The sequence below is a fragment of the Epargyreus clarus genome, unplaced genomic scaffold (genome assembly GCF_041222505.1).
Source record: "Epargyreus clarus isolate Ecla_fem2 unplaced genomic scaffold, WU_Ecla_fem_2.2 ptg000005l, whole genome shotgun sequence".
Taxonomy (NCBI): Eukaryota; Metazoa; Arthropoda; class Insecta; order Lepidoptera; family Hesperiidae; genus Epargyreus; species Epargyreus clarus.
The window spans coordinates 6,990,285-7,015,138 of NW_027332213.1; the positions used below are offsets into that span (position 1 = coordinate 6,990,285).

General features: G+C 32.4%; 1 protein-coding gene across 5 annotated transcripts in view; it reads right to left on the bottom strand.

Moving 5' to 3' along the window:
- Positions 1 to 24,854, bottom strand: part of how (protein held out wings) — a 90,470-nt gene that overhangs the window by 14,009 nt on the left and 51,607 nt on the right. For all 5 annotated transcript variants that reach the window (XM_073093951.1, XM_073093953.1, XM_073093952.1 and 2 more), the window contains exons 3-4: positions 2,858 to 2,974; positions 1,542 to 1,682 (exon numbers count right to left, since the gene is read on the bottom strand). In XM_073093951.1, the coding sequence (XP_072950052.1) occupies positions 1,542 to 1,682; positions 2,858 to 2,974 (258 nt within the window). The remainder of the gene's footprint in view (positions 1 to 1,541; positions 1,683 to 2,857; positions 2,975 to 24,854) is intronic.

Below are 24,854 nucleotides of genomic sequence, written 5' to 3' on the forward strand. Positions count from 1 at the left end.
AAAGATCACATAATATGTATGTTTTGACCTACACGTATAGGAAGCGAAGTTATTCATAGCTAACAAGTATTTTAGGTCATAAATGAGATTGGTGCATGTTGTATTAATAACTATTGAGTAATCCTTTATTGAATATCTAAATGTTACACCTACATCAAACTACGTTTCTATTAATCGTAAGATAAGATTTCCATACTATATCAAGTTGTTTCAAATTAATTTAGCTATTAAGGATTTCCGGCGACGTGCGTATCCTGAGCCAATACTGTTATGGAAATAAAGGTTTATAATTAATTTAATACATTATTTGTAATATGAGTATTGAAAATAATCATAAATCAAATCAGAAAACTAATTATTTCGGACTTGTAACAGTGTACCTACAGAATGCTATGTTCCGATGTAGAGTATGATGAGAATGACCTAAAATTCATGTTTTGGTCGAGTTTTACAAAGAAAGAAACCAAATACATATTCTGTCAGCTAAATATTACTCCATCAAATCGAATGTCAAAGAAATGCCATAAAATAAATTTATTGTTTAACCTAACGATTAGGCAGACGTGCTACCTGATGGAAAGTAGTACGCCGCCTATGGACATTTGCAACACCAGAGGAGTCGCAATGCATCGCCGGCTTTACATGAGAGCTTTTCTGCACCTTTTTTGAAGAGCCCCATGTCATAGCGCTGCGGGAATACCTCAGGAGGAAGCTCATTCCACATCTTATACGTGGATTGATTAATCAAACAAAAACCACGAAGTGCGTTCACCAAATTGAGCCATTCAGCTGTTCCTTTTTACTTTTACTTTATAGATATGTCTCCGAAACGTCGTTGACGTATGCACAACGTAGACATCCTAATATCTCAAAATAATATCTTCCGACGTTTATGTTAGAAATAAATTACATACAGATGCAAACAGATTTGCGACGACATCTTACTTATAAATTTCAAAAGACTCTCAATTTTTTATTATGATTGATTTAATAGTCATGCGCAAGTTATTTACGAAATAAATAAAACATGCGTTCTAGATTAAAAAACGTAGCCTTGTTCTGTGAAATATAACTTACATTAGCTCTGATTTATTGAATTAAATGTTTATTCATATCTGAGGTCGGATAATTAAATACACGTTTAATCGACTACTTGTCATTATTCTTATTTATAACAATGTTTTAAGTATTTCATTCATGTCGATGAATAACGTAATACATGTGTCGTATTGTCAATGTAACTATTATCATAACTTGTAAAGGTTCCTATATTAATATGTATATCGTTTGAATTTATCCATGTTAAAATTGACTTTTGATATTTCAGAACAACTTATTACCAACTGGTAATATGGCATGGCATATTGCTACTGTAATATAGGTAGTTATTTTTTTTGTTTGTGATGTTACATTGAAAAAGTAAGTTATTTTATTTACAGTGTAGTAGTAGGAAGAAATTATGCTGTCCCAGTCGAGTCACCTATAGAGTGTCAGTCAAGTTCTCAAAAAAAGGACATTACCGGATGTTATAAAATACTTACAGGAACAAGCAGACGCTTGACTTCTTCTACAGCCCTGGCGAGCTTGATCTTCGCCCTGTTCTCAGTGTCTTCCACGGTCAACAGCACGTGGAGATCATCAGCCAAGTGCTCCCAGTTGGGTTTACCCCTGTTGGCGTCCTCCTGAAATTTTTTGGAAAATGTGTTTAATAAATGTCTTACATTCTTTATCAATTCATGAAATTTCAAAATTGATAAAATAAAGATGAAAATTACTGTAATAGGTGCTAAAGAGTGCCTCAACAAAAACGTAGTTAAAAACTGATAATAAAGAATAAGTAAAATAAAATATTTAACAAAATATGTAAGGGTAAATTGATTTGTATTCTAAAAATGTCTGATAGACATAATTTACACATAAATTAAAAACAAATACTATATACTGTTATACTTTTCCTGTTACTAACATTTATATTTCTGCATTCGCAAAATAAGATGTTAAAGCATAGAAATATCAATACAATCACCATAATCCAACCGATGCTGCATGGAAATATAAACAAAGGTGAGTATATAAATGTATTAAATATATATTACTAATATATATTAATTATATATTACTAATCCATCATCTAAAGTTTACATCCATTTAATAAGTTATTAAATAATGAACTTGTCACTCTTCTTGCTCCATACTAGGATTACATGTCATGAACACATGTTGAACAATAATGATGTGATTCTTGGATGTTTATGACAAATTGATAAAAGTGTATCATTTTAATTAGTTAAGTTTGCGGTTGCCGGCTAATATTTTAATGTGGACTGATTTCATACATTGCAAAAAATAAAGTGGCAAATTTTTAAAGAAAATCAGGTAACAGTTGCCGGAATTTAAATTCGCGAAGTATATGAAACAAGCCCTTTGATTTGATACGCCACACGATACATGTGTATGTTTGCAAAACTTTTTCTTTTACTTTTATATTTCACCCCACAAATGCTTGCGTTATACCTTTGTCTTTAGAGCAAATTTGCTGTGACAGACGCACGGACAGAAATAAGAGTTCCGTTTATTGTTCTTTTTAGTACGGTTATTAGGTTTTGTATTAGTTGCTATCATGAGACATTAATTTGTTATACGAAAGTATTTCTTTCCAATTGACCACAATACGTTTGATATACTCGTATTGTCATGTCCCATTGTTAACCTCACAAGGAATAGGAAAACTTTTCATATAAATACATAATGTAGGTCAATCAAATATTATCGTTTATATATGATCGTTGTATGGCAATGAAATACTGCTAATAGTTAGATGGAATCACAACAGCTCTTAAAGGAAAATATGTTTTACCTTCTTCTTATCTCTCATGGATCCTTTTCCTCTGACCATGATTTTGCATCCTGTCTCCTGCTCCAACTGTTTCGCCGTCATACCTCGGGGTCCTAGGATCCTTCCCACGAAGTTGAACTGTAAATAAAAAAAAAAACAGAAATAAGTAAATATGCTTTATAATAAACAATCATTTTGTAATAAATAATAAACAAGTAACAAATATACAGTACACATTAGAAATCTTAATATTATAAATGAAAATAATGCATTTTTTCAATCCGTCAGAAAATATTTAATTTTATCATAGACTTTATTATGAGAATACTAATATATTTATTAAGAATATATTTTCTTTTACAACAAATCTAATAATTTTATTAGCGGCACCAAAGAAGTATAAAATCTAAAAGCAAATCCTATAATCTAATACTACATCGTCTTCGCCGAAATAATATATTTAGTGCCGTTAGCAGCCGGATTAATTACTGGCTTCATAGCGTAAACCGCACATCCTGTTATACATGCTTACATAGTACATACATACATTAGAATTTGACATAACCTCAATACTAGCTTCAAAGAACGTTCAATGTACGTATAGTCGTATACGAACCGAAAACGACTATCATTCTAACGTCTACATAGTAAGAAATGGACCAATTGGCTCGTAGCCAACAAACGCACCATCCCACTAGATTTTTTCCAAACATCGCACCAAGGCACGATCTTATTCGAAAATCTTTAGGAATAAATGGTGGATAAAATTGTGGCTTCGGATTTGTCACGCGCGTCACGCTAAATTGTTTCGCGTGACAGTGTGTAAATTAGTTGAGGACGCTCTTGCGTCTCACAGAAAAGTTTGCCCGAATGAATCCAATGTCACATCAATAACAAATTTTGTTTTGAGTAGCTAAAAATGTAAGCGTGAATCGGAGTGCGATACTTTAGGTCTGTATGTATGAACATGTGACGTAATGTACTCGACATTACCTACGTCACAAGTGGATGAAGGGTCCAATAAAGGCGACAAGAGGTAAAGGGGCGATGGGAAGCTACTCCTATTAGATGTCAGACGTCATTAAAAATGATAATTAGAAAAATTAAGTAAAAATTAGAAACAAGTATAGATAAATATTTTTCTTTTTAATATTTCTCTTAAATACTGTGCTAGTCACTAAAATGTGGTAAAAATGTATGTGTATAAAATGTAAATGTAAGATCGTGGTAAATATAATAAATCTATATAAATGACAATATAACTAGGGAGGGTAACATAAAAATCTGTCAATGGCTCATAAAGATATAGTAGTCCCGGAAGCGGAATCGTTCTAGCTTAGGACTATTTGCTGTTCGTTTCAGACCAGTGACTATGACGGTGATTTGTTGTAACAGATTATAGGTCACAAGCAACTGAATTAACTAACTGTCAATACTGCACTGCAAACTACTTATGAACCCGTATTTGTCCATATACCTACTTGGCCTAATTTCTTCACAAAATAAGAGGTAGACTATGGCTATAACCCTTATAGACATCTTGGAACATATATTTTTGAATTTTTAGGCATAACGTGACGATTATTTTAATACGGTAATAATCATGAAAAATTAACGGTTTTATCAATCATAATTTTATTCGAACCTAAAACCCAGTACGTATGGTAAGCCGTAACGCATGTCACTAAGATTTATTTTTCATAAATAACAATTTTATTGTGTATCTACTTTTAGTATCCTCTCACGATTATAATGTAAGCGAATAAAAGTGATTTAGTTGAACGCCGCGGTTATATTACGTGATGAATTGATGTCTGTATTCTTGACGCTTCAAAATTGCACAACTTTCCAAAGGGTCTCACCACTACTTAGCGGTTCGCCGCAAAACGGGTCCGCCCGAGACTTCCTTTGCGTGATCCTCTTCGGAATAACAAGGTTCTGTTACCAGTAAAAATGTCGTAAACCGTAATAGCCCTGTGGTTCGCTAATAGTGGGATAGAATATCTTTAGACGTCTTTATAATTTACAATTGACTAGATTTTTTCTATGAATTAAGGGTAGCGTTTAAACGACGAAGGGTATTAACCGAGCATTGTCGTCAAAAGAAAATATTTATTTCGTTTTATTCATAATTAAGTAACGATAGAACGTGCAGCCTACTTGATACAAGAGCAATCATACCCAAATAGGATTGGACTCTCCCTGAGGTCATTCATAGTTACATTGCTAATCTTTCCGCCAAAAGTATAACAAACTTACAAGTGTATGACAATTTAATACATTTTGAAATATAACAACGCGCTTAATACTGCAGTTAAACGATCAAAATAGAGAAGATGGTATCATAACAGTTAAAGCACCAAGCAAAACTGTTCTACCTACAAGTCGAAGTCAATAGCTTCTTGTCTATAGTCTAACTGCGTAAAAGATGGCCAGTCTTCAGCTTTGCACTCGTAAGAAGGTCGGTTCTAAATATACATTTGCATGCCGAATAAACCGAGCGCTCTCAGCAACGTCTTCAGTACGTCTGTCGGCTGTCAATAACAATACCTACTTTATTTTTTTTCAAGTGCGAAACAAAGCTTCACCGGACGTGAAAGTAATGTTGAAATAGCGTCGCGCTAGTTGGCTTAGCGCCCATTTCTTTATGCCTCGCGCCCGACAGTTATTATTTTCATGACAAAAGTGATTACTAGATTTTTAAAAGCAAAAACAAATAGCAATTTATTGTGAGGACACCGCGCGTCCATTTCGCTACACATTAAATTGTGCATCAAATGAAATTTTTCACAGTCCACCGCTATGGTCTCTTTACAGTTTCGACGAAGCTATCTATTTAACCGTTTCATTATCAAAAAATATAAGTACGAGTATTACAATTTTATGTAATCAGGAACTCGTTTAAATGTATAATGTTAACAGTATCAGAAATGCAAGATAGAGCAAGCATCAATATTTTATTTTATTTACCTAAAGTATGTGAATATTTACCTAAAGAATAATAAATCAAGTAAATTAGAAACTAAGTTTTAGTACTTTTGGGGTCAATTGAAACCTACGCGAGCGTAACCACGGACTAAACAACTCTACAATTATTCTAAATCACTATTCATTATCAGTTGGGACTTCGAGGAATGCTACAAAATCCATTTTCGGCCATATAAAACATTTATTTCAAAAAATATTCATCTAGTGTCGTAGTAATGTTTCCCAAATATTTAAAACTGGTAGGTAACAGGGATATTTTCAGACAAAAATCTGTAAAATGCATGATGCACGACTCATCTGTTTATAACGCCACAAACATCTGTCTATTTAAAGATAACATTTATTCAAATCCTTGCTAAGAATTAGAACATCGTTATTTTTGAAGTCAACTATACTCCAATAACTATATTCCAATTTTAACCGAATTGTTTTAAAATTTATGCGACCGATTTCAACTACACTTATAATACGAGCTTTTCCGCGTGTCTCCGTTCGCAAGGCGTGGAGACGTGTGGTGGTATGGTTTTATTTTTTATGAATATATTTTTAGAAATAAAAAACAATCTGGGTAACATATTTCCAACATTGAGATTTAAAAGTACCTAAGATGTTTAAAAAATATTTTGCATCATCAAAATGATTTCAAAAGTACACGTCAAAGTTAAAGACAGAATCTCTAAATTGCCGTTTAACACGATAGTAAAGGGGCAATTCGAAAAAGTATGTGATTCAGTAATGGCTATGAGATTTTCTGCTTCATTATGCGTAACTGCGTAATTTTCTCACAAGTGCGTTCATTGGGACAATAGCGTCTAACTGCTATGATTAGTTGAAACGGGAGTTTCTCAAGGGAATATAGTCCCGTGTTTAGGTATTCCTACATATCGTAAACAATAGATACTACTGAGAACAGTACGCCGTCGGCGCATCTAATCGATAAACATCAATTGCATTCCGGCCCGCGGCGCCGGTGCTGCCCTCTCTGTACAAACATCCACAAAATACACTTAGTTATTGCTATAAACCTCCAAGATACTCTAGTCTTTATACAATTAAAATAAGAACGGTATCCGTATGCTTATATTCAAACATTTAAACCGATTTGTTGCTTTGTAGGTACCCGGTGCGTTACGCCTAACGGAATTATAGCAAATTGTATAGAACAAGTAATGCTGAGACAAATTGATAATGCAATCAGCTGTATAACCCATGTTGTATCATACTACACATTATTACATTATACACATAACATCATAGATTAGATTACATTACACTTGATTTGGTAAAATGATGGGCTTTAATTGAATGTACTTTATTAAACGAACTCTAATAATATGTTGTTTGGGCCCTACGTTACAGAAAATTCATGCTACTTTTGAAGAACGAGTAAGCCGTCAACTATATTGTAGTGTATTGTCGTTAAAATTTTCCAAAAAAATATTAACTTTGCTGTTGCTTATAATCATAATTTATAATTAGTGAGTGAGTTACTTTAAATTTGAATGTACCAAGATTATAAAAACAGTAATAACAGTTTAGTATATTTGTACACTTGTTATTTCCTTAGTTTATATTTAAAAATATAACAAAGTGTTTACTTCTGTTAAGACTCCTTGTAGTTATTATAAGAAAATTTAAAGCATCTAGTTGATCAGGGCGTTAGTTCCCCTTCTTTTATATCTGGGAATAAAATGTGGGTAAATTGATAAAAATGAGAACATTCAAACGCGAAGAAGTTCGTCTCCAATGTAACTGGACGTTCTAATGGAAATGTCGCAAAAATAAACACCGTCTTACAACAGTCATTTACCGACGACATCCAAAATCGACTGCGTTTAACGCCAAACAAATGCCACTGAAAAATAGGTCGCACTGAAATTCATTCATAGTTTCAGGTGCCGGATTACTGTGCTCACACACACTACTGTCCCTTTTTTATGTTTGTTTGTGTTTTGTGTATTCACACAGCCTGTCCTTCGTGTAAGCTTTGTAAATAGAATGAATACGTAGAATTTTGTTTGTAATATTTTAAAGAAAAACGTGAGTCATTTTTCAGAGCTTTCATAAAGCGCAACAAATATAAGCTAAAGAAACACGTTTATTTCTTCAACGTACAGTGTATTTTAATATAATTGTTTATTATAATTACAGACTTGGGATTATGCATTGGCTCGCGGCTGTTTCAATACGGGTCTGTATCAAACAGACGAACAAATGATTTTAAAATCGCACGTTCACCACGTTCACGTTCACCTTTTGTTTTAAACATATACATATATTTATTTTTAATATTAAACGCTATGCAAGTTGCAAGTTGATTGCATGCGCTATGCAATCAACTTGCAACTTGCGCTATGCAAGTTGATTGCATGCGCGTGTAGCATACGCGCGCATGCAATCAACTTGCTGGTAAGAAGTTCTTACACCTTTTATTGTCCTTGCCCCTTTAAGCCCGCAGATAAAATTAGGTCCAGATCGGTCACAGATGCATTTCTACTCCAAATGACTAAATTGGAACGCCTACTATAAGTATGTCTCCATAACCACACCCTTCAAGTCGGAACACAGCAGTACTTAACACTGCTGTTATTAGTCAGAAATAGATTTGGCAGTGACCCGCCGGAGTCGAACCTCAAAGGATTATCTTCAAAATATAACAATAACCATGCATTGTGTACCCACATATAAAACAATTCAAATTGAGGCTATAGATACATGGATTACCTTGCGGAAGTTACTTAATACTCTGTAAACCGCAATTACGAGTCAACTTGTGACTTTATTAATCTATTTTGTAATAAACTTAAAGTGTCAAGATCTTCTAAGACTAACATAGTTGTTGACATTAACATCTTAAGTAATTCTAAAGTAATAACAGGATTTCCAGTAATCATTTTCAAGAATTCATTACAACGGCTATAATGACTACAACTAATTTAAGTCTTTATTACATACTGTGCTTGAAAAAATGTATCTGTAGGTACCTATATGTACAAAATAAATAACATAATTATATTTTTTTTTATATTATAGGATATTAATTTATTTATCTATTGTGTGAATCAAAATATTTTTGTACCACAATAAATAAAAATATTGTGAACTTTTAAGTTGTATTTATTCCAAATGAATGCATATTGTTTTAAAAGTCTATAATTTGACATAAAATTTTCGATAAATGAGACAAAATCATTGTATCGAAAATACCAAATATTTCTAATGCCAAAACTCTACTGTTTTTAGTACACCGACAATAGAAAACTAAAACAATAAACCGAAATCGGGTATTAAAAAGATTTGCATCCTCATAAATCAGGCGAAAAGGGACATAATTCTTTATATATTCCCATTAATATTACCTATTTCGGGAGTTTTATGACTCAAACACTATCTTCCAGTGCTTGACAATATTGGCTATCTTCCATTTATAATCGAATAGTTATACACAATATACAAAACCAAGGCAACTACAACTAAATTTGGCCTTATGCCAAACGCAGTCGCGTCAGAACGTCGAAGGAAAAATTTAAAAGCTTGAAATCAATATGGAGATAATGGGTAGATGTTATGACATATTCCGTGACGGTAATAACAACAATTTATTTATTTAAGATTATTGTATATAACACGCAGGTTTTAAAGATTGTGGAACCCTTCGTGGCTCGTTACTGCCACCAAAATTGTTTCTGCCTAATGAGACGCGATAGATTGGTTTGTGGTTCGAGTCCGGTGGTAACACTGCTACACCTTTTTCTGCCTAATAACAGCTGAATTTCGCGCTACTGTGTTCTGGATTCAAAGGTGTAAGGCGTAAATGAAGCATTTAAATTTTGTCTAGAATTTTGTTTAGACAGAAGCCCTATTTAGAGATTATTACGTACAAAGTGACCGGCTGCCACTTGGTTTAACTTAACTGCTACTTTTGTGAAAAAGGGACAATTTTAGGTAAATCTCTCATGAACAAAAGAATCATATTCGTACTGCTATACCTATAAAATTGTAGTATATTACTTCAACAAGACAAAACAAAACCTTAATTATTTAAATTACAATCAGATGTTCTAATAAATCGGATAAATTAGCTACACTAGCTAATTTGTCCGATTATAAAAATGTAACAAAACTCACTAAGCCTTCCTAAATCGTGACAGAAATACTAATTACTCTATTTGCAATTGGTCTTGAGCACATGTCGCTTAAACCCATACATGGTTAAATTAAAGATACTTATCTATGCTCACAATGCTGTGTTGACGTCATCTCGTAAGATGATAGGACATTAGGGCCTTCGTACACGATAGAAAGAAGAAAGAGACAGGTAGTGCCGTAAATGTATCTTTATCTGTAGGCCAGGTACTGTGTCGCCACTGTATGGTGACGAAAATATATCGTATACAAATACCCTAAAATACAAACACAATGGTATCAATAATAGACATCTTTCAATGTTGTATTAAAGTCTCAAACAAAAACATGTGCCTACAATAGAAACAATAAGTCTGTAGCGACATTTATCTTACATCAACTGCAAAATGTTAGCATAGTGACGGCATTGGTCATCAATACTACCTTTCTCAATATAAATCATCATCGACGTATGATTTAATTTATATATTGAAAGTAATTTAATGTCTAAAACTAATAATTTTATCGGAATTAATTCAACAATTTAAATAGTACTTTATTGTGTTAATTTATCCAATACGCTGAAAGTCACTGTTGAATCGACTGACCCAATACAATAAATACTTGCGTATTATGATATATATGATACACAACTACTCCTATTATAACAGTACGTGATGCATCTGCCCCCGGATATATTAGACAAATTACAACTACTTTGCACTCTAATAACTACACAATAGTGTCTGTTATTTTCAGTGAAATGTAGACTCGGTGCCTAATTGGCAGAGGCTTTGAACTCTAATGATAGTTGGCCTAAACGACCATACGCACTCAATGACCACAGTATTTGAACACGTATTACGATGTACGATGGTCGAAATTATGGTCTTTGTACATATGTGTCTTTATAGCCTAAGGAGGGTTAAATGTATGCAATACATTCATTCACAATATAAAGTTGTATTGAAGGCATTATCAATTTTGTGTACCATTATAAAAATATGAATGATGTACTTAGACAATTTAATGTAAATAATTTTAAAATTGTCATGAACTGCATATACATATTAATTGTTATAATTTTATATGTATAGTTATTTTAGCTGTTTATTACTTCCTATTATGCCCAGAAATTGGTATTCTGATTCACACTACATTATTATTTGGGGATATTGTAGAAAATTATTAGTATTTTCAGAATATTTAGTTCGATATTGAAAGAACATCTACAGTTCATTATCGATTCATAAAACAAACGAAAGTTTAATACTAACAAATAACTGACGGTTCGTATAAAACGTCATATTTCAGTACTTTGTAGAGCTCAGTGGTTTCAAGATAGTTGTTTAAAGGATTCGCTTAAAAGCTCTTTTGTTTTTTCAGCTATTTTTGACTTTATAAAAGCAATCTGATGCAGTTACTCATTTTGTTTTCATTTGATTTTCTGAAAGATATAACCCTGGCCTGGGATGGGTTGAGAAATGAAAACAGAGTAGCAACTGTAGATACTTTTGGATTTACGCTTTGAAATTTATTATTCGCATCGTAGTGCCTACCGCAGAGCTTTGATTGTGTAGAGAGATTGATGTGTGTAGAAAATTAAATGTTGTTCTATTATCGTCTTGTTTACTTGGTATTTTGAATATTTGTTATTTATATGTTAAAATAAAAGCAATAGAATAATGCTTGAAGAAATAATCTTCGGATATAATATTACTATATTAATGCTTGTGTTTTATACCAAGCCAAAGATATTTTTAATGTAATTAATTATTTTGATTCCTTCTTATATATTTATTGTTTAGTATTTTTAATTTCATGATCTACTGTAATGCAAATGTAAAAGTGAGTTCCTGAAGTTGGAGCAAAAATAAAATAAAAAAAGAATTCGAGTTCGAGTTCGCGTCGCCATAGCAAATTGTAGGACTACACCTGCCCTTAACAACTTCAGAGCAGACTTTGGCGAGAACTATACCTATGTACTTAAATTTCAAATATTCCTCGCATGCCAATACTAAATACATACTTGAGACATTGTAAGTGCATGATCTATTCCACAGTACACCTTCAACGCTGAACTATTGACCGCTACTGATTGCCTGTCATTACGGGTAATACCGGATGGACGCAGGTGGGCGGGTATTACGAATCCCATATTGCAATTGATTGATGGGTTAATTCGTAATTGTCGTACGGCACGGTCACGACGTGCGATACCGATTGCTTCGTTGATACAGGGCTGGTTTAATCACATAGATTTTTGTGACGAAATAGATAAAAATGCACGTAATGCTAAGTGATTGGATCGTCTAAAAATTAGAAATAAGTTCGACACTCTATCTGATGTGGAATACTTACTACATCTCCACAAACAAGTAAGAGAAAACAGGACAGGAGATCTACCTAAAGCCTTACAGCTAGTGTATGTCTACCTGCAAAATATTTCATGCCGTTTTATCAATAAACATAATTCATGAGGAAGGTTTAGGAATGTAATCCATTAGGGTGTTCTGAAAATTGGCTGAAATATGAATGATTGATTAATATAACCTACAAGATGGAGATAAATGGCTGGTAGATATCAAGTCGGGTTTTTAGTTATTTATAAATTAAGATAAAGCAATCAAAATATTTTTATTAAGAGAAGTTAAGAAAAGTTCTTTACGAAATAATTGTTCAATACAACATGTAAAATCTATCATAATGCAAGACATTTCCAAACTGAACTAATATTACACCGATTTCTAAAGCTATGTAGCAACCCTGTACATAGCCGCAGGGTAGTAGATTGGCTATGGTAGATGTGATGTTTCGTGATCTGTGCTAAAATTATTTATGGTAAGGCAATAAACTATAAGACATGAAACAAATATCTGTAAGCCATTGGAAAGTGGCATTAGAAACTTAATTCGTACCTATAGGATGATATACGCTGACTATAAATTTACGATAAAACCAAACAATATAATGTACATTCCAAAAATTTAAGAATGTGAGCTTAATATTGTGACTTATTTATCAACTTCTGTGTTGCGATTTATAAGGTTTAAGTACGTATTGTTACTTATTTTTATTATCTACAACAATATTATATATTATTCAACAACATATTGTGTAAAGTCTGGATTATCAAAATGCAAGGCAGATGTAAGGCAGAAATAAAAACAAGAAACGTTTTAATGCCTTTAGAAGGAGTTTTGGTTACAAATATCTATAGACAATATTGACTACATAATCCGAAGTGGACCGTACGTTTGTTGCTATAAAAATAAACACCTATTATATTACAACGTAGACAAACACTTAACAGAATTACTTTAAGTTTGAAAATATATTTCATTATTGTACACCTTTGAAAGCCCTAATGTTTGTTCATCGTTAAAGGTATTTGATGGATACTTGTTAAACGTAAACAGATTTTAGATGTTTGTGAAGTGACATTTAACCTTAAAGTTTACCCAATAAATAACACTATACAAAATTACACCCAAGATACAGTCAGGAATGTGATTAACCTTCTCGATTTAGAATTTCGAAGCTGTTATTTAATCTGTACACTTGAAACGGTGGAGTCAATAGCTCAATCGTAGGTACACTATTATCATGAATTTACCTACTCACACTAACGGTCGTGGGTTTGATCCCTAAATTACGTTTTTGAATTTATGTAAGCCTAATAAATTTATTACTATAGCGTTGAAAGAATCTCTTTTAGAAGAAACTTTATATATATGCAAATTTAAAATTTTAACATTTATCGGCAGTGATAGCCTAGTGGTTAAAACGCGGCCTCTCGATCGAGGGGTCCGAGGTTCAAATCCCAGGCACGCACCTCTGATTTTCAAATTGATGTGCGTATTAGAAATTAAATGAGAGATTAAAAAAACACCCCAAATTCGAGCGGCTGGCCAACACCCTGTCCAATGTGTTGCCTACCAAAAACCGACTTGTTTGACGAAATTGTAATTGTACATATTTTAAAATCAGCCATATAAAATAAAATACTCTACATTAATAATTAAACTTGAATCTATCATTGCGTACACTTTAAATGCACTATTTTGTTCAATAAATAAGTAACAATGCAAAAACGTGAACTGATTGCACTTCATATATTCCGCATTACTCTAGAGTACTTCTAAATTTAAATAATTATTTTATTTAATGCGCGATTGCACGCAAGCCTTTAAGAGAACAAGCCCTTGATTGAGTGATCTATAAAATAGTAATGACTTCATATATACCATCTTACATGCAATAACAATATTGGGTTTAATAAATCAATTGTTACTTAATGAGTACAAGTTTCGGCTCGGTGTAGTCACGAAGTTCGGCTAATGGTCGAATAACGATATTTCAACTCAAATCAACATGAACCTTATGTATATTTTGTATGCATACTAATCGTTAACACTGAAATGAAACTGAACTATAGTTTAGTTGAATTATTTATTAACAATTTACTTACGCAAAAATATTGTCAGCTAATAGGTAATTTTCTTGACATACGGCTATATGATTTGGAATTCAAAAGAAAGTGAAACGAAATATTATGTAGAAAATTATCACAATAACTGTAGCGTAGCATTTACTTAAATCGAATAGTAAGTTCAATTTTGCTCTAATTGGTCTATCAACAATTTAATCCTCATTTTCTCCTCAAATAAAATGTCCCTTTCTCTATTAGCCAACTAGGTATATGCGGTTCACTGCAATCACAATTTTAATATATGCAGTATAGAGATGACTTTCATGAGTTCTTTAAATATTTACAAGATTATTAGAATTAGATTTATTAAATCTAAACGAATATTTATATTTATTTATCAATAGATTATGGTTAATAAATCAAAGTCGATAAAGTCAGATTACTATTATTTACTTAATTATTGATTATTTCACTTCATGCGTTACGGACTCGAACATATTATATGCACAGATTTATTAATTGAATAATTTTCAGATATTATATACATTTATCGTCAATAAATCTTTGAATGATTTCAATTTTCTTAGTATTGTCAAGATATTCATCGTGTTAATGTTATTTATAGTTATAGGTAATTACTAGGTGCGTCAGTAGGAGACAATACAAACACAAATGATTGATTTACAAGCCTTTGTCTTCTTAACTGTAAAATCGAGTATTACCGGTTTCGTTACAGACGTTGTGCTACTATTAGCTTTGTTGTCAGTATTTGAAAATTGATCTAATGTGTGTTATATATATTATTTTGAAAGGCACTACAATAGCCGCTTTGATTTCCTAGGCTACTTAGTAAGTCGTTAAACAAAAGCTATGTAAAAAAGCGTACTATAAACTGAGTGATTATTTGACTGACAAAACGGTGTGGTCTGAATTAGCTCCAGCTCCACGTGTACCATTACGTTAAGTTGACATTGTAAAAAACATTGTTTTTTAAAAGATGTGTGATGTTATGAAGTTTCTTTAGCCGCTTCTTCTCCAGAAACACCCTGTGAAGTGGTGGTAATTGTATTGACATTCAATAAGTGCTCTGTAAAGAACCTACTTTGAATAAAAAAAAATGATTTTTGATTTTTTTGTTTTGATAAGTTGTCACTGTCACCCGTGGATGTTTGTAATCAACCTCAAATGTCGGCGTCGGAGATCAGAAATACATTAAACTTTTTAAGACCTACATAGTACTAGAAGCACCAGAGGTCTTGTTTAAATGTAAACTTTATCGCACTCTTAATTCCTAAAATAATAGATCTGAACTTTTCCGTGATAATTGTGAAGGAAACGGCGCCGCAATGAAATTAAAAATAAATTATCCACTATATAACAAATAAGACGTTATGTACAATAGATACTAGTAAAATATCATAGATTAGACCTACAGCTTAGCATGACACTCTAGTAGTAAACTCGTAACTCTAAGTCTATATATATACTTATAGATATACTAAGTATAAATATACTTGTCTATAAAATTGTTCATTTTGGCTCAGATTAAACATTACGTTCATTAAGTTTTCTCAGATAAATATGTCAACGTAGGTTCTCCTCATATTCATTCATCGGATTCCATTTTCATTCATATCGAATAGTTACTAGCAATTATTCATTTGGCAAACTTTTGGCATACGGTCCAGGGATTTGGCACTAGATACCAATTAATGCTTTTAATTATCGAAGCTATGCAGCAACAGCAATTTGTAGCTCTACTGTATTTTATTTTATAACAATCTATTGCAAATAAATATCTAACGTTTACATATTTTGTTTTTTGGAGATTCATTATAATTTCTCTTAATGATGTCGTCGTAGCATAGTAACATTTGTAAACATTCTATGAAATAACTATGTTTTGTGAAATTCTAATAGAATAAAAAAAGCCAAATTAAAATAAATATTAAAATATGATAAGGAACGACAACCGCGAAGATTGTATAAGATAATATTGTGTTAAGTAATAGAAGTAATATTAAAGGATAACTTATTTTTGACACTTCATATTATGATTATGTTTTGGGTGGTTACTAGCTAAAGAATCTTCAATGTCCATGCGATTATGCCTACAAATGTCACGTTTCCAACGATCGTGGCCAGCATTACTCAACACGCAACAATAAATCTCCGAAGGCGCCACTCGATTATGAATCTTTCAGACCAACAATAAACACAGCATCCTGAGCAGAAATTTATTTATGTTTATTAGAACGCCACGCAACACGGCTTGCTTTGTACGCGATAGGTATTTAGGGCTTCGTGTTTGAGCTGTAATCTAGGTACGTGTTAAGTCTATACAAATAAATAAATTGAAGTAATTGTTGTATACCATAAATTAGTAAAGATACTTCGCCGCCTTGAAATTGAATGAAGGCACAAACGGCTTATTAGTATATTATATTAGTATATTAGTAAGTTATTTTTTTGAATTCTTAACAAATAAAAACATTTTTAGAGAAAATTTACGAACAAATAACTTACTGCGTAATTTCCATAATAGATAAATAATAAATTTTTCGATCGTAAAGCACTCTCTGATGCTTCGCATCATGAGTCGTGCAATTATTTCAAATATTTTAGGGACATTTTAACACGGAGACGTGGCAAAACTTTTTTACGCAACTATTCGAATTCTCAAAACTGGTTACATTTTCTTCTTAGGAGTGAGTAATCTTTACTAATCTATGTTGTATACTTTAAGTTTTTTTCATTTGTACCATCATAAAATGTATTATTTTTATTTTGTACTGTAAACAACAGCTGGTAGCAGACGCTTTGCTACCCTTGAAGATAAAATTGGAAACCTTTAGGTAATTTCTACAGTTCAAATCCGATTACACGTACATTACGTAAACACAGATACACTAAAATTTATGATAATCGTAAGGATACTTATCATCTTGGAGAGTAATCAACAATATTTCTATTTATATGTAACCATTGTCGTGAATTCGTTGAAAAAAAATTATTAAGCTTGACATGATGCAACTCCAATCTTTGTAATTGAGAATGCTTATGCATGTATTGTAAATGCATCGGTACTTGCATAACTTTATAAGTAGAGATTACCCAAGTAAAAATACAGCAAAACCAAATACCAAGAATAATCGGTTTTCGTCATATCGAGTAATCATTCGAGATAAATTGAGGGTTTACTCTTTCATGGGTGAAGACTGCTACAGATTATTACAAGTTACTTCAAGGCTTTCAAGAAGTTTACTTACATTTGTTTTAAGTGAATTTTGCAAGTGTTTAAAGCAAGTGATTGTTCTTTTGCAGTCGAGTTAGTCAGGCGACTAATTTAACAAATGCCGATGCCGATTGTGGAATGAATGAGTACAGCCCATCTCTAATTATTGGTATAATGAGAGCGTTTTATCAGATGGTACAAGACTAGAGTCAGGAGTCTTCTGACCCGCATTAGTCGGTTGGCTGGGCACGGTCATTCGTTTGAACTTTGACCTCTGCTGCACGATGACCTAAACGAAGCCAGGAATTAGTAATTGCAGCAAATTGTTTGACGTTATCGTATAAAAGTATCTGAGACTGAAAATGAATAGGATATAAAAATAAAAATATCCATTTTGAACAGTACAAATTGGAATCGATGTACCTATAATTTTTGTCGATTAAGCTGAATATTAATAGACTTTTTGTTACAATTACGAAACACTTTACTTTGTAATTAGTAGTAGCATAAAGAACGGCCAATTTTGTGGCTTAGTCCATAAAAAATCTAATTAGCTGGAGCAAAACAAGTGTACAACAGATAATAAAAATGTATGTTTATAATTTGCAAATCATGCGACAAGTTCAAAAAACCGATAGCATTTTTAGAGAAATCACAAATAGTTTTCAGCAGAAGTTGCATTTATAATTTGAATGTTTGAGAACTGACATTTTGACGTCGCCTATAACATTAATTTATATCGACATGCACTTTCACATTGATTAGTTTTCACCGTAGTAATAAATTGCAAATAAGCTAGCTTTAAGTCAGGTGACATTTGTGATCGACTTCAGGTAGAATCATTGTTTTATGGAGTTTATTACAGATATCTATGGGCGACAGTGACTACTTACATACAGGTGGAAAGCATTTTTTTATACGTATGTACCTAAAGATACGGCAGACGAACTACCTGGTAAAAAGCAATTAACGTCGCCTATGGAGATTTGCAACACCAGAAGAGTTACTAATGCCTCGCCGGCTTAAAAGAAGAATTCTCTTTGCATCTTCCTTAAAATAAATAGTACTTCGCGAAGAATTTTGTTGCATTTATGCATGCTGTTTGTAACTAACGCATCTATGATTGACTTCATCTGTACTTCGTATAAGAGGCCTAATATTGTACCCATGAACAGGGCTAAATTAATCTAATCAATGTCATTATAGTAGGTCCTGAACAGAGCTACTTGCTATCGTTGTTCAAATAATAATATGCCACCTGATAATCGTTCGTTCGAATAAGTAAATATTGATAGAGTATCGTTACGAAAGTCGATTAGTGACCTTTTGTGTCGAATGTTTGATCAAACACCGTAGTTTGTTTAGGGCGATTATGAAAGACTTGAAGTAAGGGCTTCCTTTGGAATTTGATGACAAAAATGATTTCAAAGTCACAATAATATGTGGACATTTTAAGGCATTTAAACATTATAATATTATTTTTTAATATTGCGTAACTACAGTAAATTACGAATCAATGCATGCACTGGAGGTACTGTCATCGTTAAAGCCCGTCTCTAAGAGAAGATATTTAGTTGCCACATGCTTAAGGTATGCGTACACTTCTGTCTCTCTTTGTGTTGTGATCTAAAGTATTTTGTCTAATCTTTAACTGTCTCCATAGTTTAGGATCGACATCGCTATTTATTTAACCAATTGACATTCAATACCCATTGTTGTTCTCATATACTTTTCTTGTAATCAAAACTCTGGACTTAACTATGTTGATTATGATTAGGAAACTATGTTGATACTTTCCTAAATAAAGATTAAAGTTCTAGTATAGTAGTATAAAGAAACTATTACATACTCATACTCTATTATATTGCATACTTTATAATTTGATACTTAAATCGATTACATTTTTTTGTTATTTTAATTTTGTCGAAGTCAGTTTTTGTTGACGCAGTAATTATATTATATAAATTATTTTCAAGCTTATGTTTTTTTAAACCTCCGACGCCGATATTCGAATAACATAGTAGTGATTATACCATGTAAATAACCTATAAAACCGTAATATCACATTATTTGAGGAACAATACATTTATTTTCGAAAGTTTTTGCATTCTAGCAATCAACGATGAAACTATGCTTATTAAGATTTATAAAAAATCTTATAACAAAAATGTCGATGGTAATTTTACTTGAAATAGGAATAAAAACCTTCACTTAGCATCTATTCTATGTTTTTTTGTATTTGTATCACTGTTATTGTGAATCCTTAATTGTCGGGCAATTACTATCCGTTCAAGGGTTTAGTCATATAATGAGTACCTATGGTTAAGGTCATAAGTCCATCATGACAGCAAATTATGGTAGGTGAACTTTACTTATAGAACATTGTGTGTCAACATCGAGCAAAATACCTAGAGGTTCCCTCTATGTTCCTTTACTTCTTATGTATCTAATTTGTAAACAGTATACCGTCAAAAATCACTGAAACATACGACAGGTTTACTCCAGATTACAGTTATTTTCCTGATAGCAACAGGAAATATATATGTTCTTAATTAACTATATTGCTGATCTTCCTTGGCTTTTGTATTAGCTGGTTATTTTACGAAACAGATAAACAGCTAAATAGAACGGAAATTAGTGGATCTCCTACGCATGATAGGACGTTTATTACCAAGTTAATAGGTTTATGGTCCATAAGAAAGTTCATTAAATTTATTTAACAAAAATATGTCCGAGGTATAGAGATAATAAAGGAAACACCCACACATCACTAAATAATGATCTGTTGTTTAAAATTAGTCGAACATACGGTAGTGTTGTAAAATATTCTTGTAAATCAATGTACTCATTAAAATTGGGTTTGTTAAAATAAAACATGTAGAATGCTACTTGGAATATAATGATTTTATATCTTATATACATAAAATAGTAGTGCCTGTCTTTTGTTTCATAATAAATGGCTTTTTTAACGCTCGTTAATGTTTGTTAGCACAATGCCAACTGTTTAATAGTGTGGTGATAATATTGGGCTGAGGATGATCTGAAGATACTCGAGAGAACGGCATACATTGGGTGAAACACAGGTCCTAAAATATTACGCAATAACGCGTAAAATAATTAAAAACGACACGAGTTTTTTTTTTTTTTTTATTTAACCACAAAAATATCCCAGTTCCTATAATAAATTATTTTAAAAGTATCTACAGGTATGCTTAACAAAGAATTAGACGTATAATGTGACGACTGTATCAACATAACACTACTATGTTATTTAAGACTAGCTGACCCGGCAAACTTTGTACCGCCTCAAAATCTATTTATCAAATATATTTCATATAAAATATAGCCTATGTTACTCGTAGATAATGTAGCTTACGAATGGTGAAAGAATTTTTAAAATCGGTCCAGTAGTTTTTGAGCCTATTCATTACAACCAAACAAACAAAGTTTTCCTCTTTATAATATTAGTGTAGATATTGAATTTTTAACTCATTATATACCTTGACAGAGACAACGTATTTTGTTCTTTATAGTGTTCCATCGTTTATATTAAATTTTTCATCAAATATAAACGTATACGTTCTGCGTGCCTAATCCATTTGTTTATCCAATAGGTGCGGCTTACAGATTCTATTATATTTTATTCGAAACGAGCTTTGCCCCGCGGTTTCGCCCGCGTTTAAATGTGGTAGGTAGTACTCGGGAGATTTCATGGACTTTATCGTTTTTGGTTGGAATCCTAAATATTATTTAATAATTTGCCTACATTATGCTTTGTAACATTAGCCAAATGAAAGTTAAAAATCCTGTCAAAATCGCTCCAGCAATTCCGGAGATTTTTCGAAAATACAGACATATCTTTATATGTATTTTTACATCTTACAGTATATTTTTATATGCATTTAGTAAAAAGCTGTTATTTTGACAGAACAAACAGACACTTCATTTCATTTGTGTATGTCTGAAGCTTACCTATATCAGCTGAATACCAACACGATTGTTATAAAATCGATTTTGTCTGTCAAAGCTTCGCACCAGATTGACATAGTTCATTCTCGCACGTCTGTTGGCTTTTGTCCAATTGATAATTAACTGCAAGATTAAAGGGTTTTAGGAATATTTGACACACAAATGTGAACCACAATAACTAATAGCTGTAAATTAATTTATTCAAATTCTCTACGAACGAACATCATTATTTAATTCCTACAAATGATCCCAAATAAATATTCGGATTTAAAATGTTTATGCTACGAAGTAGAATTATGAGTGAAAAAAGTTGCTATGAGAGATATTATTGTAACGTCTACGCAGTTGCAATATTTCAATCGTAGTTGGTGGGTTAATTTCTACGAATCGTATTTCTGATTTTCCCAAAACAGTAAACGTAAACGGTTAAACGGATGGTAAACGGAAAAGGTCGTTTTATATTAAGTTTATTATGAAACGATAATAGCAAAGCTAAGGACTGACCTGCTGTCATAGATACTTTGAAAACTGCCACATAAGCACTCTTAAAAGCAGAGGTTTTAGTGCTGGATATGAATCTCCTCTCAGAATGAGGGATTAGATCATATTATTCCGCGCTGGTTAAGTATGGGTTGGTAGCCTTCGCTTCAGTTCGTAGTTTACCAAAATGACACATAATTTGGAATACGCATAGATGTAACATAAAAAATCAGAAGTGCATTTCTCCGATTCGGAACTGGGACCCCCAGATTAAGAGCCGGACTTTCAATACACTATGTTACAAACAAATTGACTAAAAATAAGACGATTATTATTTCTAAACTTTAAAATCGATTCTTTTAGGCATTGATTATTTTACAATACCTAGCTATGAGAATGAATAGTGCAAAGAGCGAAGTAACTGTCTTTGCAAATACATATTTGCTGGAGAATTGCATTGTAAATATTGAATATGTTACTGAACTTCTCAACGGGACTACTTGTTGCGAAACATGCTTACTTTGTGCAGTAGGTACACATAAAAATACTATGTTATATTTTGAATTGGTTACAATTCAATAATGTACCAATTATGAGTACGAGTCTCTTACTAATGTCCCACTTTTGGACCAACGACTCTCAGTATTGTACCACTTTTGAGCACTAGTTTCTCAATAATGTACCATTTCTTTGTACATGTCTCTAATTATTGTACCAATACTTTCTATCATTGCAATTCATCAGTTCCTTAACAATATGTATTTTTAAATACAGATATAATTTAACAGATGTATTCTAAGATAAATGTAATGTAATATGTAATGTACCAACTATGAGCGCGAGTCTCTAGCTAATGTCCCACTTTTGGGTCAACGACTCTCAGTATTGTACCACTTTTGACCACTAATCTCTCAATAATGTACCATTTCTTTGTACGCGTCTAATTATTGTACCAATACTGGACTAGGTTATGTTTAAATATACTTCTTGCACAGTTCACTAAGTTTCTCCATTGCGAAAACAAATAAGGACGATGGATTAAAAAATGGCCATATTGCGGAAATGTGAACATAGATTTTTTTCAATCCCAATTTCAATTCATCAGTTCCTCAACAATGTAGATTTTAAAACAGACATGTATTACACTGACCTCGATCAACAACTGTATAAACGCACCCTAAGCGCTAAATTATGCTATTTCGGGTACCTTCTTAGCCAGAATTATTTTATCTCAGCGCTGTAGCTTTTACTGGTGTTTGCACTCGCCAATGATAAAACACACGCTGTGTCTGAGATGTTTGCGTAAAACAATTGTTCGAACTCTTAAGCCATAAAATGTTTTAGTATGTTTACTGTGAAAAAACATATTGTCTGTTTTATTGATGACAGATTAAATAGAAATGGAAAAATGATTTGAATCTTGATAAGTCTACAATATAATATAAAATTTACCTATTTTAGGTTATTAACATTTGTAATAAGGATATAGGAAAAACATTATCAGCAACATTAGACTGGTAGGAAGTACTATTTCAAAATCAAATCCCGGCAAAGTAAAAGTGCTAAGGCTTAATCCGTTTTATTGAAAAGTAATACCGTCCATGATTCTATATAGTTTACAATCTAATCTAGAGGAATAAATAAAACCGAAGAATCAGACTGCTATTTCATAGGAATTGAGCGATACCAAGCAGGAAACCCCAATTTTAATTTTTATAATGCCAAAGGCAATTTTGGTAACTACATAACTGATTTTCCTCCTTCAAGCAAACTTACAGAGAATGATGAAAGCTTCTATTTTCTTTCAAATCATTCTCGGAAGTATTTAGAAGTCCTGTATGAGATTGTACGCGTGCGGAGACGCGGGCGGTAACGTGTAACATAAATCTTGCCGTTTCACGAGATTAAATTGGAAGCCGAAGTGGTAGGCATGTTTGTGTTCGTGCAGATAACATCCCGTGTTATCGGATATATAAATATAGCTCGCCTCCTTAATGAATCATCAAGCTGTACTATATATAAGCGCAAGTCGTCCATCCCGCTATCGGTAATACTAGTAGGAAATCATTTTTGAACACGAATATTCAAATACATTTGTTGTGTACGTATGTACGTACTTTGAATATCATAGTTAAAATATTACGAAGTTCGCCGCTTGGTTATCTCTGATCGTAATTCAACTCAAGTGGAATTTAAAAACGAATAGCAACCTACAAGATTGATATTTTAAATACGAATAGTATGAATTTCTTCCTTGGGATAGTCACTATAATTGTAGTCACTATAATGTTACTAATGAGTAACTACAATCTTTCATTTATTCTTTTTCACCCATTCAAATTGATCATTATCAGTCAATAATACGACCATGACTAACTTATTGAGGTTTAAGCGTAACTTTATATTTATTAAAAAACCTATTTAACATAGTAGTTACCTATTAGCACACAGTGTAAGCAGAAACTTACAACATCTCAGTTCTTCTCACAAATGTCAGAAATATATACCAAACAAATAGACCATCAGTGTAACATTAGATATAGATACATAGCTCATTTGCACATTCCTGAGTGAGCTGGAATTCTATAGACACAGAACTTTAGTTAATACTACTTCATCATTATTATGTAAAGTAATGCCTTGCCATCCACCTGGTGCTGATCATAGATATCTGTATAAACGTGAACACAGGACTCCTACTTTAAGTCGATCACAAAGGCAACAAGAAACAAAATATGGTAGGAAGTATCACATACATCAAACAAGAGTAGTACCATAGACTACTGTTC